This window comes from Oncorhynchus tshawytscha, unplaced genomic scaffold, assembly GCF_018296145.1.
Source record: "Oncorhynchus tshawytscha isolate Ot180627B unplaced genomic scaffold, Otsh_v2.0 Un_contig_6317_pilon_pilon, whole genome shotgun sequence".
NCBI lineage: Eukaryota > Metazoa > Chordata > Actinopteri > Salmoniformes > Salmonidae > Oncorhynchus > Oncorhynchus tshawytscha.
In genome coordinates, this window is record NW_024608269.1 from 1 (window position 1) to 15670 (window position 15670).

Below are 15670 nucleotides of genomic sequence, written 5' to 3' on the forward strand. Positions count from 1 at the left end.
AGGAGCAGAGCAGGCCCTACTGTTGGGAGGAGGAGCAGAGCAGGCCCTACTGTTGGGGGAGGAGCAGAGCAGGCAGCAGAGCAGGCCCTACTGTTGGGAGGAGGAGCAGAGCAGGCCCTACTGTTGGGAGGAGGAGCAGAGCAGGCCCTACTGTTGGGAGGAGGAGCAGAGCAGGCCCTACTGTTGGGAGGAGGAGCAGAGCAGGCCCTACTGTTGGGAGGAGGAGCAGAGCAGGCCCTACTGTTGGGAGGAGGAGCAGAGCAGGCCCTACTGTTGGGAGGAGGAGCAGAGCAGGCCCTACTGTTGGGAGGAGGAGCAGAGCAGGCCCTACTGTTGGGAGGAGGAGCAGAGCAGGCCCTACTGTTGGGAGGAGGAGCAGAGCAGGCCCTACTGTTGGGAGGAGGAGCAGAGCAGGCCCTACTGTTGGGAGGAGGGAGCAGAGCAGGCCCTACTGTTGGGAGGAGGGCAGAGCAGGCCCTACTGTTGGGAGGAGGAGCAGAGCAGGCCCTGTTACTGTTGGGAGGAGGAGCAGAGCAGGCCCTACTGTTGGGAGGAGGAGCAGAGCAGGCCCTACTGTTGGGAGGAGGAGCAGAGCAGGCCCTACTGTTGGGAGGAGGAGCAGAGCAGGCCCTACTGTTGGGAGGAGGAGCAGAGCAGGCCCTACTGTTGGGAGGAGGAGCAGAGCAGGCCCTACTGTTGGGAGGAGGAGCAGAGCAGGCCGTACTGTTGGGAGGAGGAGCAGAGCAGGCCGTACTGTTGGGAGGAGGGGCAAGGGGGGAAAACATTTTTTTTTAATGACATGCCCTCCTATAACTGGTTATTACACCAGTTCTGCTTGTGATATTAAAATTCTAACAACGGCGGTGTGTTTTTAAACTTATTTAGGAGGACAGAGTGGGCAAGAGTTAATGGCAGAGTAATAAAAACCAAAAAGCTGTCAAAATGACTGCTTTAGGGTTCTAGTGTTAAGAGCTATCATTTTGAATGGGTTAAAAGAGTTTTGACATATCTTTGTGTTGGTGGAGGGTCGTCTCATAGCAGGATGGTATTAATAAGACCATTGGAGTTTTTAAAAACTACGTTTAAATGTTTAACCATGAGCCATGGTAACACCTGTAGAAGTTTAGAGATTTAACCGCCTCCTTCGGTCTCTTTTCATCTGTCCGTCTCTCTCCTCCCTCTCCCCACCCTCTCCCCGCACCCCCTCCCAGGGAGAACATATTGAAGACAGCGAAGGCTTTGGTGGAGGACACTAAGATGTTGGTGTCTGGAGCAGCATCCGGTCAGGACAAACTAGCCCAAGCTGCCCAGTCCTCAGCTAAGACCATCACACAGCTCACTGACGTGGTCAAACTGGGTGCCGCCAGCATCGGCTCTGACGACCCAGAGACACAGGTGACCTATTATTCATTTTAGATGACATCTTCTGTTCCCAGAACATTCCTTAGAGGATGAAATTACTGTACCTTTTTAGACTGTTTTTAATTAATAAAACATAGGCCTACTGCAACTTTCCTTTCAAAGAGACTGCTATTAAAAGTAGGAAGTACTGTAGCTATTTAGGGGGACCTATTGATGTACCCAACCTGGGATGGACTCTACCCCAGGTTGTGTCCTTAATAAGCTGATGATATGTGTGTTCTGTATAGGTGGTTCTGATCAACGCTGTGAAAGACGTGGCCAAGGCCCTGGCTGAGCTCATAGGAGCCACTAAGTGTGCTGCGGGCAAGGCTGCAGACGACCCATCCATGTACCAGCTGAAGAGTGCTGCCAAGGTAGGAGACCCAGTGAGACCCATATTGGACTCTAAGGCCACTGTCTCTAACAGGCATTGTTGCATCCCTTTCATCATCCCTCCTGGCTGTAGCTTTTTATACAGTTATTATACATCTTCTTGACAGAGTGCTTTTTAGTCCGGCACTAGGCTTAATCTGTGTCCGGGAAACCGACCAATTCTGTTTGAACTATGTCTAGTGCTCTGAAATAAAATATTGTAAGATTAAATCTTGTAATCTACGCCCAGTTGTCCCCCAGAGACATGGCAGAAGTGAACGGGATGCCTCCTCAGTCTGATATGTGCATAAAGGGTGTTCTGGTGAGCGCTTCCAGTACACCAGATGAAGGCATGCTGTCGTTGTGTGCCATAGCAGCAGATTTCTTCCCCCTCCTTTAGGCCTAGCCATTAATCAACATCCCATCTACCTCTTATATGCTAACCCATGCTCTAATCTCATCCAGCGCTAGTCAATGACTCATCCAAATGGAAAGGAAGCCAGATCTAAAATCACTGTTAGCCACTACCTACCTAGCGCATGCGGTGGAAATGTAGTTTAACAGACTGATGGGCTGTGTCCCAAATGGTATCCTATTCCCTATATAGTGCTCTACTTGGGGCCCTGGTTATAAGTAGTGCACTATATAGGGAATAGGATGTCATTTGGGATCAGTCATAGTAATCAGGGCACTCCTTTTAACCTGCTTTTGGACCTTCTCCAAGCCCTGAGGCAGACAGACGGTAGATAACAGGTGAAGTTTGGCTTATATTAACTTCAGCTCAAGCTGCAGGGTGGTTCATGTTGATGGCTGTTGTGCTGCCTGTCTTTCAGTTCCATATGGTGTTTATGTACATAATACCAACAGCACACGCAAACTGTCAACAGAAAAAAAGTTTCATCTCTCCGCACACCAAAGGCAAGATGTCTCTCTGATGCCCCCAGTGCTGTCTCTCCCACTGACATCCATGGACCTGTCACCCCCATTGTCCCCCCTCTGGTAACCCACCAGGTGATGGTGACCAACGTGACGTCCCTGCTGAAGACGGTGAAGGCTGTGGAGGACGAGGCCACGCGGGGGACCAGAGCCCTGGAGGCCACCATTGAATGTATTAAACAGGAACTCACGGTAAGCAGTCATCTATAAAGTGATTTATTTAATCAATGACTTGATTAGGATAGATGACAATGGACACGCTCTCTCACTTCCGCTTTGTGGCCGAAACGTGTCCTCAAGCTAAGCTGTAAATGCTGTATTAGTTATGTACTATAAAAGCATTGACATATTGAATCATTAACCATAACGGTTTATATACTCGTCACTAGATGAGCTCTGAACTCTCGAACGGCCCAGGCCCTGTGTTTTCCCTGCTATCCTTATCTTTAGTAACTGACAGAGGACCACAGATCTCCATTAGTTTGTGGTTCCAGCTCTAAGCTTTATCAGTATCCCCTCAGGACAGCCTCCTAGTGCAGCTACTACAACTAGAGCCTTGATCAAACACAGCTATTACCATGGCATCAATAAGAGAAACCAGAGTTAAAACTCAACAACCAGTGTTGCCACATTGGGACACAACATGCCTGTTGTGTGTTTGGTCATTATAGGACATAGCCCTGTTAGATGCTACTGCACACAGCTGTACAATTCAACATTATATGGAGAGCTGTTTGATATATTAAATCAGTGAGGTTTTTAAGAACATATTGAGTGTTGTATTTCTTCAGGTGTTCCAGTCTAAAGACGTCCCGGAGAAGTCGACCACGCCTGAAGAGTTCATCCGCATGACCAAGGGCATCACCACGGCAACAGCCAAAGCAGTGGCGGCTGGGAACTCTGCACGACAGGAGGATGTGATCTCCACAGCTAACCTGAGTCGCAAGGCCATCTTCGACATGCTGACCACATGCAAGGTTCTGATCAATACTCCTTACTAGGGAAGATGCCCCCTACCTTCTGTCCCCTACCCTCCTATCCTGTATACTTAAACCCTGACCAGCACGGCCATTTTCAACATGCTGACTATATGCAAGGTTGTGATCATCCCTAGGCCCTAAACCGTGTGGATGTTAGAGGAAGAATAGATATTGATATTACTTCCTCATCTCATCAATATTGACCACCTGGAAAGTGGAACATCTGACTCCTAACACTGTGTGTCTGTGTCCCTCAGCAAGCAGCTTACCACCAGGAGGTGAACAAGGACGTACGGAGCAGAGCACTGCTCTACGGGACAGAGTGCACCACAGGTTACATTGACCTACTGGAGCATGTGCTGCTGGTAGGTTGGGTGGGTGTGTCTGTGATTGAGAATAGAGTAATAGTGATGATGGGGATGTTTTCCTGAACCACCTCTACTCTGTGTGTATCTCCAGGTCCTCCAGGGGCCTACAGCAGAGCAGAAGCAGCAGCTGGTGTTCTACTCTAAACGTGTTGCTGGGGCTGTTACTGAACTCATCCAGACTGCTGAGGCCATGAAAGGTGAGAGGAGACACTTCACTGAACTACTGTACGCCTGGTTCATAATATAGGACAGTAATGATCATTTAGCAGATATACTGTATGTATCCAGAGTGTTCCATTAACAGTCTGTTCCTGCCTTCTTTGCCACAGATGGAGGTAAGTTAAGATGTAACCAGTTGTGATTCAGGGCCGACCGTTGAATTGTCCCTCTTTACAGGCCCGTTAGTCTAACAATATCCCCATTCATCCATCATGCTCTTCATTTTAGTTTCCTTCTCACCATAAAGACATTGTGAAATGCTCATCACCATGTCCATTGCAGTGTGGATGCTCTTCATTTGCGTATTTCATGTCACTGATAAGATGATTGCGATTCAATCTTAAACACACTTAATTTGCTGTGCATGCCGTGTCATGTGGCATTTGTTCTGTCTCTGTGGTCTTCATATTGTGAGGCATGCTCTGTTCATACACTGCTGTGTGTGTGGTAACTCACTGTGTGTGTGTTTCAGGCACAGAGTGGGTGGACCCAGAGGACCCCACAGTGATAGCAGAGACGGAGCTGTTGGGGGCGGCAGCGTCCATCGAAGCAGCAGCTAAGAAACTGGAGCAGCTGAAACCCAGAGCCAAGCCCAAGGTAGGAGACTACACCACCCACAACTCACCTCACAAGCCACATGGGTATTTGTAACCCCCAATTTCTACACTAATAACATAAATGGGATGCATAAGTTGGAGCAAGAATGACAATCCTGTCAGTAATGTTGTCTTGGTGCTTGTCTCTTTGTTGGTGTGTTTGTCATTATGTGGCTGTCTGTTTAGAGACAGTGTCTCATCAGTTTTGACACTAAGGTTCTGTGGTGTTCAGTCGCCGTGAGTCAGTGTTAGATCTATAGGGTGATGCTCTATTCACTATTTGAATGTCTAATACTTGTATTGTCTCTCCTCACATACAGTGAAAGTAGTGGCAACTCTCTGTCTCTGGATTTATTCATGTTTGTATTCCTGTATGTACACCCGTCTGTATGTACTTTGGTATGTCTACCAGTCTATCAGTCTGTCTGTAGCTGATATCATGAACATCGTTCAGGAGGAACCCCCTACTCTATTCTGACCTTCTGCTCACCGCTCCCTCCTCTTTCCCTCCTTCACTCTTTTCCTCTTTCAATCCCTTTCTCCCTCCCTTCCTGCTGTCTGTGTTTCTAACCCTTCTGTTCCTCCCTTCCTTCTCTCTCTCTCCTTCACTCTTTTCCTCTTTCAATCCCTTTCTCTCCCCTTCCTCTCTCTCCTCCTCTCTCTCTCTCCTCTTCTAACTCTTTCTGTTCTCCTCTCTCTCTCTCTCACTCTTTTCTCTTTCTCCCTTTCTCCCTCCCTCTCTTTCATTCTCTCTGTTCCTCCCTCTCTCTCTCTCTTTCTCTCTCTCTCTCTCTCTCTCCCTCTCTTTCATTCTCCCTCTTTCACTCTCCCTCTCTCTCTCCCTCCTCCTGTCCTGTAGTTCTAGCTGTAGCCCATCTGTCCCTATATACTGTAGAAGTACTACTCTGATCAGAGTATAAACCCTCGAAGCCTTCTCTGCAGGCCTCTGTCTGATATGTTTGATATATTAGGTTGTTATTCAATCCAACTATATATCAAACATATTTCTACAGTGTCCCGCCCTGTCTACAGACTGTGTGTGTGAGGGACTGGTCTAATCTTGGAATGACTTGGCATAGAATAGTTGTAAGTGTTTTGCGTTCTTATTTGTTTAGTTTTCCCCAAATAACAGATGTTACTGAGAAGTTTCTGTAGTGCAGACAGTGCGGATTTGTAAACAAATCTGTCAGTGAACTATTTTGAAATTGAAAGACTCTAAAACTCCAACATCAAAGCCATTACGTTTGCCATGTAATATGATTGCTGCCTATCTTTGTCTCATCCTGTGAGACGTCTGAGTTGTGACTGTCTCGTCTCCCCTTCAGCAAGCAGATGAAACGCTGGACTTTGAGGAGCAGATCCTGGAAGCAGCTAAGTCCATCGCTGCGGCCACCAGTGCCCTGGTCAAGTCTGCCTCAGCTGCCCAGAGAGAGCTGGTGGCTCAGGGCAAGGTGGGCTCCATTCCAGCTAACGCAGTGGATGATGGTCAGTGGTCCCAGGGCCTCATCTCAGCGGTACGTACACACACCTATACACACAATCTAAATAAAGCCTCCAAATAACGTTTATCAATCCTTTTTTTGGAAGAGCTGGAATGAACACATCATTAATTCTAAGGGATTGCATCTTTGAAATGTATATGAACCATTCTGTGTTCTCTCCCACAGGCCCGGATGGTAGCAGCAGCCACCAGTAACCTGTGTGAGGCAGCTAATGCCTCGGTCCAGGGCCAAGCCAGCGAGGAGAAGCTGATCTCGTCAGCCAAGCAGGTGGCAGCCTCCACAGCCCAGCTCCTAGTGGCCTGTAAGGTTAAAGCTGACCAGGACTCTGAGGCCATGAGGAGACTGCAGGTACGAGGATGATGAATAACAAATTGCCCCCTGCCTCCTAGGCACTCCTGTAGATCCTACACGTCTATCTAATTGTTTCAGGTCTGGAGGGGTGCCGGGGGAGACGGGGCTCAGTGTAACCCCACAAACACACATCTTGTGATTAGCATTGTGTAATAGTTGTAACATGTTATGTGGTATGATATTGATGGACTGTCCTCCCAAAGGCTGCTGGTAACGCAGTAAAGAGGGCGTCGGACAACCTGGTCCGAGCGGCCCAGAAAGCTGCGTTCCACAAGGCAGACGATGACAACGTGGTGGTCAAGACCAAGTTTGTGGGAGGAATCGCTCAGGTGAGACTTCAGCGCTCTGGCAGACTCCACAGTGACATGTAGACTGTTCAAACCTGATGTACTCTTGTCAAGCCTTTCAGTTCTGTAAGTGGACACATTAAGAACAACTCCAAGCATTTATCAGGAGCTGACAGCACTGTACACTATGTTGTATAGGCTGGTTTGAATCAGGTGTTGTGTAGTAACTGGTTCCTGTTCTGTCCTAGTGTTAATTACAGTGAGGGAAAAAATTATTTGATCCCCTGCTGATTTTGTACGTTTGCCCACTGACAAAGAAATGATCCGTCTAGAATTTTAATGGTAGGTTTATTTTCCCTCACTGTAGCTAGGTGTTGAGTACTAACTTGTGCCTGTTGTATCCTGTGTCCAGATCATAGCAGCCCAGGAGGAGATGCTAAGGAAGGAGAGAGAGCTGGAGGAGGCCAGGAAGAAGCTGGCTCAGATCAGACAGCAGCAGTACAAGTTCTTACCCAGTGAACTACGAGAGAACGAGAACTGAGCTATACCCTGCTGCATTGCCATGCTGCCGCTGTGTGTGTGTGTGTATGTAGTATGTTACCACACACACGAGCGGTGGCGCAAATTGACTTTCTCAGTGTGCAACAAGGTTAAGTTGGCCTTTTAATGTGCCCTCTCAACCAGTGGGGTCAAGCCCAGAATGGGACATGGATAGCCACTGTCTACTACACCTGCAGGGGTCTTTAACTACCAGGAGTTGTCTACTACCACTATGACTTGGCTTGTAACGGTCTATTACTCTGCTTTACCTGCCAGTTAACCTACACCGGAAAAAAGTATTCTCTAGAAGCAATGGATTTGTAACAGGTGAACAAGCTGAAAAATGTGCATCATAAAAGTTTGAATGTTTTTCTCTATGGAGCTATACTTTTGATGTGATTAGATACTAGTGTTGACATTGAATCTCCAAACTAAGGGGAAATTTCTAGATGTTAGTCTGGTCTTAACCTTTTGGCCGGACTTTCTTTCATAAAGGAAGAAGAGTGTGATATGTTAGGTACATACACTACATTAGGCATTTACACACACATTGCTATTCATTTCCTTTTTTATGAGACAAGTGAGAAATTAAAGCATTTCCTAGATATTACTAGTGTCTGAAATTCCACACTTGGGTGATTTGACACTTATGTCACCTTGTGGTCTATAAATATATCTCCTCCTTGTCAGACAGCAAGTAATTCAGACAGTTGAGGTATTTGGAGCGTATTGAAGAATAGCTTATGGATCTTATTTCATGGAAGCAATTTTTGTTGCATTGACCGTTCGGCTTTGCGTAGACACTTTTAAATAATCCTTGTTTAGATGTGCTCTTGACACTGTAGATTGAAATGTGCCTAGTGAAGATAAACGCTTAAATTTGCTTCTAATTGCTAGAGACCTCTTTACAACCAACCTCTTATGATCCATTACAATCTAGTACTTTATTATTTCTGTGATTTGGAGGCGAAGTTACTACAGAATAACATTTTTAGCAAGTTAAAATACTCTGACATTTACAATAAGCTTAACTAGTCTCATCCCTTCCACTACTACAGATCTCCTAGCCCTGCATAACCTGGACTGTGGACAGTCAGTTAACTGGCTTCCTTCTACTATTCTCATTAGTTTACAGTTGATATTGAGCCATACAGCTGGAACTGATGTTCATGAAGCAATACTATGAAGGCGCTGTAGGGGGCAGTGTTGGTGTCCTCACAGCCTCCTGACATGCAATGTAATGAAGTAACCTCTTGCTTGATCTTTTCAAACACTACAAACACTGCACCTCTGAAAACCGTTCAGATACTGTAAGACAAACCACTAATGTAGGAAACAACTGCTGGTCTTGAAAATGTATTACGATATAAGTAGGAGTTTAAAAAAAACATCCAGGCAATCTGAAAAGATTCTCATTGATAAATCGTGATTTTTCTACAACTCATAATGCAAGCTGAAATGGACGGCTCTGATATTGTAACACCCCAGACCTCTTGAATGAATGTGAAGCAGTAAATCTTTGTTGACTATACACAATGTACTGTGCTTCTGATGGTTACCCCTGCTGTCTTACACGGGGCAGAGTCCCCCATCCCTCCATAGGGGCCTGTTGGACCACTACAGTGGATCACGTCCTGTTGTTGTTCACCTGTTGAATCCGTCTCACTCTTACTCTAATGGTGCTTTGTGTAACTGTAGTGGGAAGTGCTACTATTGCAGTATATTTACCTTCTGTTTGCCAGGCTTGTGTTCATTATGCACCGAAAGGAGGAAATCGGAGGAGGGATTACCTAGAATTGTCCAATAGAACAACAAAGAAATCCTAATGAACACAACCCGGTTTGGTTCTAGCGTTTGGTTTTACTAGTTTTATGGACAGTCAGTGAGTGTCGGTTAGCAAACAAATCATTATTGTGAGGTAAAGGTCTGCTCTTGCGTGTCAGTCATATGCATGGCTTCTGGGTTCTATTATTTTTGTAACAGAAAATACATCTACACGACGCACTGAATGCTATTGGTATTCTGAACTGCACATAAGGACAATAACCCCTAACAAACTGCAAACGGTCCATGTTAAACATGTTTTACTCCGTATTGATGTGTAACAGTAGGCTCTACAGTTCAAACGCTGGTACAGTTCTGTCAGAGTTCACACATCTGGTCGTTGTAGTATTATGTCATTAGTGCCTTAGTCTCTAGCTCATACAGCGTCTGGTCTGCTTGTGACAACTTATCTAGCTGGATAAAGGTGGATAAAAGTGTGGTCAGTATGAATGAGTAGGGCCTTGAGTTGTTCCTGTCATAGCCTATTACCAATACTTTTAGGTCCCATAGAGATGAAAAACACGGCCTCACAGGTACTACTGCGTTGTCCTATAAACTGTACCTCTGTCCCCATCTTTCTGCCTGATGCACCCATGGCCTTGAGGGCAGAGACGAATGTGTCGCTGTGTAAAAAGTACCATCACTATATGTATATGATATATATGAAGACAACACATTTTTGTACTGCATTCCATGGGCATGTATCAAGATGCTTCTGAACTCTATGACAGAATGGAGTCTGTCGTTCGGTTATTGTATGTTACAAGTAAATCATAGGATTCACACACTCCGGACAATAGGTCTGTACTCTGCTGTCTCACAAAAGTTTTATGGATTGTTTTTTTTTTTCTCTCTCTTTTAAGCCACGAGGAATCGTTTTTTTAAGGATAAATGTGATAATGATATTAAGATGTATAGCTGTCACTGTTAATGTAGTGTGACACATTTCAATGGTAGGGAGAAACTGTTCATACCTGTGTGTTTGTCCCATAATGAATTCAATGATAATTAAAGTGCAGTTCTACAAGAAAGATAGATATGAAGTGACAATGACCTACAGTATGGAAACTATTTATCTGGCCACAAGAAAACATATTTTTTTTGTATTCACTGAAAATAAAGGTTTCAAAGTAATATGTCCTGCAGAATTGTGTTTTTACCTGTCTTGTTTTTGTTGTCTTGTTGAATACAGGAGTGTGATCATGAATGGACAGGCTAACATTGTGTCTGATTCCAGCAGCCTTCTCCTAGACTAATCTACATTCTCAGGTTCAGGCCCAGCTGGAAATGAAGTCACAGATGACTGAGAAGTTGTTGTTGTTTAAAGATGAGGTGAAAGCCTGTGACAGACTAATGACATGTACATACTGTAGTAAAGCTTTAATAATCACAAATCCTAGCATCACATCCTGCACATAAAAACATGCACTACTAGTGCAATAACAGAACATGATCCTGTGGTTTGAAGAGACCTACTGCTCTAGAGGTGAATTTTTCAGGCAGGGTCCTTTTTAAGCAGCTCCTGTCAGTGAAGGTAGATGGTATTTCTGAGTCAGCAGTGAGCCTTGTGTTATATATAGCTGGTGTTGGTTAGAGCTGAGACAGGTACTAATTCTGGCCCGCTCTAAAATCTGAGGAGGGAGGTTATTTGTAAATTATACTGGCACAGCTGCACGGGGCAGAGTCCCCTCCTTCTGCAGGATAATACCCAGAATTCTTGGCAGGAAGGGTGGATCTCAAAACTATAATCGCTGATCTCAAGGTGCTAGACAGGTGAAAGCAAAATGGCACCCATCCGATCCTTTAAATCAGTGAAGTAGGACAATCTACTGGTTTACAATTGGAGTTCTGATGCCCCATAAAATACAAGCTTTATATGGTCATGTCTCGCGGGACCGCCCGTCCAAATCTCGCCTTATTGACACGTGAGAAGCCTGGGCTATATGTGGTTCAATGTGTTCCCTTCAATCAGTTTTGAAAGGAAACTTCTCTGTTAGAACATTTGGGAAGTAAATGTCAAGAAGAGTGTAGGTACTTTTTTTAAAGTATAGTGCCACATGTCGTCACAATAAAACTTCCTGAAACAGCTGTTGTCTTTTGTCTGAGGCAAGCTGACTCTTAGAATCCTCCCACCCTCCAACCCCAACTCTTTGGCATACATGCTGCCACAGAGGGAAAATGAGACACCAATGACATAACGTTCCCTGGCCAGCTGCAGTCATCCTTTTGAATGCTGCACCCAGAGCTACACATAGACATCACACATGGATGTTATCTGTAGGTGGATGACCTCAGAGGTAGCAAGGTTCTGCTCCGCCCAAACCATATTGTAAATGAGATGGGAAGCTGTTGTCAAGCAATCGTTTAGCTTGTCGGTCTCTGTCTTTCCAAGCACCCACATGGTGTGAAAATGAACAGGAATTGTTCAACTATTCTTGACATTGTGAAGATAATCATCTGCCTTTCTCAAAGTTCTTAAACTACAGTGAAATGCGGGGGTTTGAAGAAAACCTCTCTGCACCCATGTGTTACAACACATGAGCATATGGAAGCCTTTGGAAGGAATACAATTTAGCTATTGATCCCATTGTGGAATTGTACTACTCTGAGACTGTAGACAGTCTACTGCATTTCAAGCCCCATTTCACCTGACCCACTGTGCTAAGATTTTTCATCAAAATACCAGAAAGTAGTGGTTAATGAAGAGGACTGCCAGAGGTCTGTAGGGTTCACATAGTTATTACCAGAGACCATTACACTGACACTCTCACCCACGACCGCGTTACAACCGACCGCATTACAGGACCACATACTTCCCACCAGCCTGAGAATTCTGGGAATACTCTACTCACCACAATGCTATTGTCAGACCAGTGGTGTGGGATTGAGGGGTATACTGTAATGATGGGCTTAGAGACATCAAGGAAGCACATGTATTACATGACTGATAGAGATACAGTAAGTTTTATGTTATCTCAAGTTCCCAGTAATGGAAAGCCATAGAATCATAGGGTCAGAAACTTCAGTAGTAAACGGGTTTATCACTTCCCCAGTAAGAATACCTAAATAGAATTGACACAGTTAAGTTAACTCTGTGTACATTTAATTCCATGTAGTTTGTTTTGGCCCAGCCTGGTCCCTGAGCTATTTTGGAGTTGGCTATACAGAACAAACCAATCTGGGACCAGGATTTCAGAGGCCCTAGGTGCTTGGCTAGACTTTCTAAGGCATTATGATGAGTTGGCCAGGTACTGTGTTTGTGTATCTGTGTCTAGTATCTGTCTCCATTAGCCCCAAATGTCCTGGGAAAGCATGGCTTCTGCTCTGAGCCTCTCTGATCTCTGTATGAGCGGTCTATGTGGTCTTTGATCTGTGTTTATGAGCGGCATGCTCTGCCTGGCAGCAGTTGGACAAAACCCAGGCTAACAAGAGAATGACAGCTGCCTGCCATAAAATGAGATGGGCAGACACCCCAGGGAGAACATTAGTGATCACTGCAAACTATTTATCTAATGCTTTAGTCTGCTTCAAAGTACATAACGTGCTTTCAAAAGTATTCATACCCCTTGACTTATTCCACATTTTGTTATGTTAGTCTTATTTTCTCACCCATCTATACACAATACCCCATAATGGCAAAGTGAAAACATGTTTTTAGAAATTATTGCACATTTATTGAAAATTAAATGAAAGTATTCACATCACTCAGTCAAAAATGTTGTTGAAGCACCTTTGGCAGCGATTACAGCTGTGAGTCTAAGAGCTTTCCACACCTGGAATGTGAAACATTTGCACATTATTATTTTTTAAATTCTAGGATTCCACTAGGATTTTTCCTTGAGGATTTGTCCTGTGCTTAGCTCCATTATGTTACATTTTATCCTGAAAAACTCCACAGTCATTAAAGATTACAAGCATGCCCATAACATGATGCAGCCACCACTATGTTTGAAAATATAGAGAGTGGTACTCAGTAATGTGTTCTATTGGATTTGCACCAAACAACACTTTGTATTCAGGACAAAAAGATAATTGCTTTGCCACATTTTTGCAGTATTACTTTAGTGCCTTGTTGCAAACAGGTATTTTGTAATATTTTTTTGGAGTAACTACAATGTTATTGATCAATCCTCAGTTTTCTCTGTAACTGTTTTAAAGTCACCATTGGTAAAATCCCTGAGCGGTTTCCTTCCTCTCAGGTAACTGAGTTTGGTAGGAAGTCTGTACCCCCCCTTCCCTCGTGCAGTGCATGGTGATCGAACAGGTTTCAGTCAAATTCATCAGCGGTAGAGGGAGGGTGAAATCTGTGAATACAAGAATATATATTATGCAGTTGATTAACAAAACATGCACATGACAGTATTCATACCTTGTTTTTTTGTGGTAAATGTGAATAGAAAACTGTTCACTTTTGACAATGGTTTTTATACACATACAGTTGAAGTCCGAAGATTACATACACTTAGGTTGGTGTCATTAAAACTCGTTTTTTCAACCACTTTTTTCAACCAACTTTCTGGTTAACAAACTATAGTTTTGGCAAGTCGTTTAGGACATCTACTTTGTGCATGACAAGTATTTTCCAACAATTATTTACAGACAGATTATTTCACTTATTCACTGTATCACAATTCCAGTGGGTCAGAAGTTTACATACATTTAGTTGGTTGTGCCTTTAAACAGCTTTGAAAATTCCAGAAAATAATGTCATGGCTTTAGAAGCTTCTGATAGACTAATTGACATAATTTGAGTCAATTGGAGGTGTACCTGTGGATGTATTTCAAGGCCTAAACAGTGCCTCTTTGCTTGACATCATGGGAAAATCAAAAGAAATCAGCCAAGACCTCAGAAAAATAATTGGAGACCTCCACAAGTCTGGTTGGGAGCAATTTCCACACGCCTGAAGGTACCACGTTCATCTGTACAAACAACCGTACGCAAGTATAAACACCATGGTACCACGTAGCTGTCATACCTCTCAGGAATGAGATGCATTCTGTCTCCTCGAGATGAACGTACTTTGGTGCGAAAAGTGCAAGTCAATCCCAGAACAACAGCAAAGGACCTTGCAAAGATGCTGGAGGAAACCGGTACAAAAGTATCTATATCCACAGTAAAACACGTCCTATATCGACATAACCTGAAAGGCCGCTCTGCAAGGAAGAAGCCACTGCTCTAAAACTGCCGCAAAAAAGCCAGACTACGGTTTGCAACTGCACATGGGGACAAAGATCGTACTTTTTGGAGAAATGTCCTCTGGTCTGATGAAACAAAAATAGAACTGTTTGGCCATAATGACCATCGTTATGTTTGAAGAAAAAGGGGAAGGCTTCTTCACAAAATAGATGGCATCATGAGGGAGGAAAATTACGTGGATATATTGAAGCAACAGCTCAAGACATCACTCAGGATGTTAAAGCTTGGTCGCAAATGGGTCTTCCAAATGGACAATGACCCCAAGCATACTTCCAAAGTTGTGACAAAATGGTTAAGGACAACAAAGTCAAGGTGTTGGATTGGCCATCACAAACCCTGACCTCAATCCTATAGAAAATGTGTGGGCAGATCTGAAAAAGAGTGTGCGAGCAAGGAGGCCCTGTGAAAAACTGAGTTTAAATGTATTTGGCTAAGGTGTATGTAAACTTCTGACATCAACTGTTGTTGTCCACATAATCTAAGTCAGAACCATCCAGAGTAGTGATGCTAGTCGGGCGGGAGGATGCGGGCAGCAATCGGTTGAAGAGCATGCACTTAGTTTTACTTGCATTTAAAAGCAGGTGGAGGCCTCGGAAGGAGTGTTGTATGGCATTGATGCTTGTTTGGGGGTTTGTTAGCACAGTGTCCAAAGAAGGGCCGGATGTATACAGAATGGTGTCGTCTGCGTAGAGGTGGATCAGAGAATCACCAGCAGCAAGAGCGACATAATTGATATATACAGAGAAAAGAGTCGGCCTGAGAATTGAACCCTGTGGCACCCCCATAGAGACTGACAGAGGTCCGGACAACAGGCCCTCCGATTTGACACACTGAACTCTATCTGAGAAGTTGTTGGTGAACCAGGCGAACCAGGCGAGGCAGTCATTTGAGAAGCGAAGGCTGCCGATAAGAATGAGGATAAGAATGAGGTGATTGACAGAGTCGAAAGCCTTGGCCAGGTCGATGAAGACGACTGCACAGTACTGTCTTTTATCGATGGCAGTTATGATATAGTTTAGGACCTTGAGCGTGGCTGAGGTGCACCCATGACCAGCTCGGAAACAAGACTGCATAGTGTAGAAGATATGATGGGCCAA

The 15670-nt window shown here is 44.5% G+C and overlaps 1 protein-coding gene across 1 annotated transcript; it reads left to right on the forward strand.

Annotated features, from left to right (window-relative positions):
* Window positions 1-1211: 1211 nt before the first annotated feature.
* Window positions 1212-10510, forward strand: LOC121843367 (talin-2-like; the record flags this gene model as incomplete). The annotated part of the gene is made up of 13 exons (XM_042312993.1): window positions 1212-1395; window positions 1650-1775; window positions 2024-2095; window positions 2785-2901; window positions 3501-3686; window positions 3947-4054; window positions 4149-4254; window positions 4387-4392; window positions 4749-4873; window positions 6198-6386; window positions 6540-6722; window positions 6929-7054; window positions 7425-10510. Coding segments are annotated over 13 exons (1657 nt in total), but the record flags the coding sequence as incomplete, so codon positions are not given.
* Between the last annotated feature and the right edge of the window lie 5160 nt (window positions 10511-15670).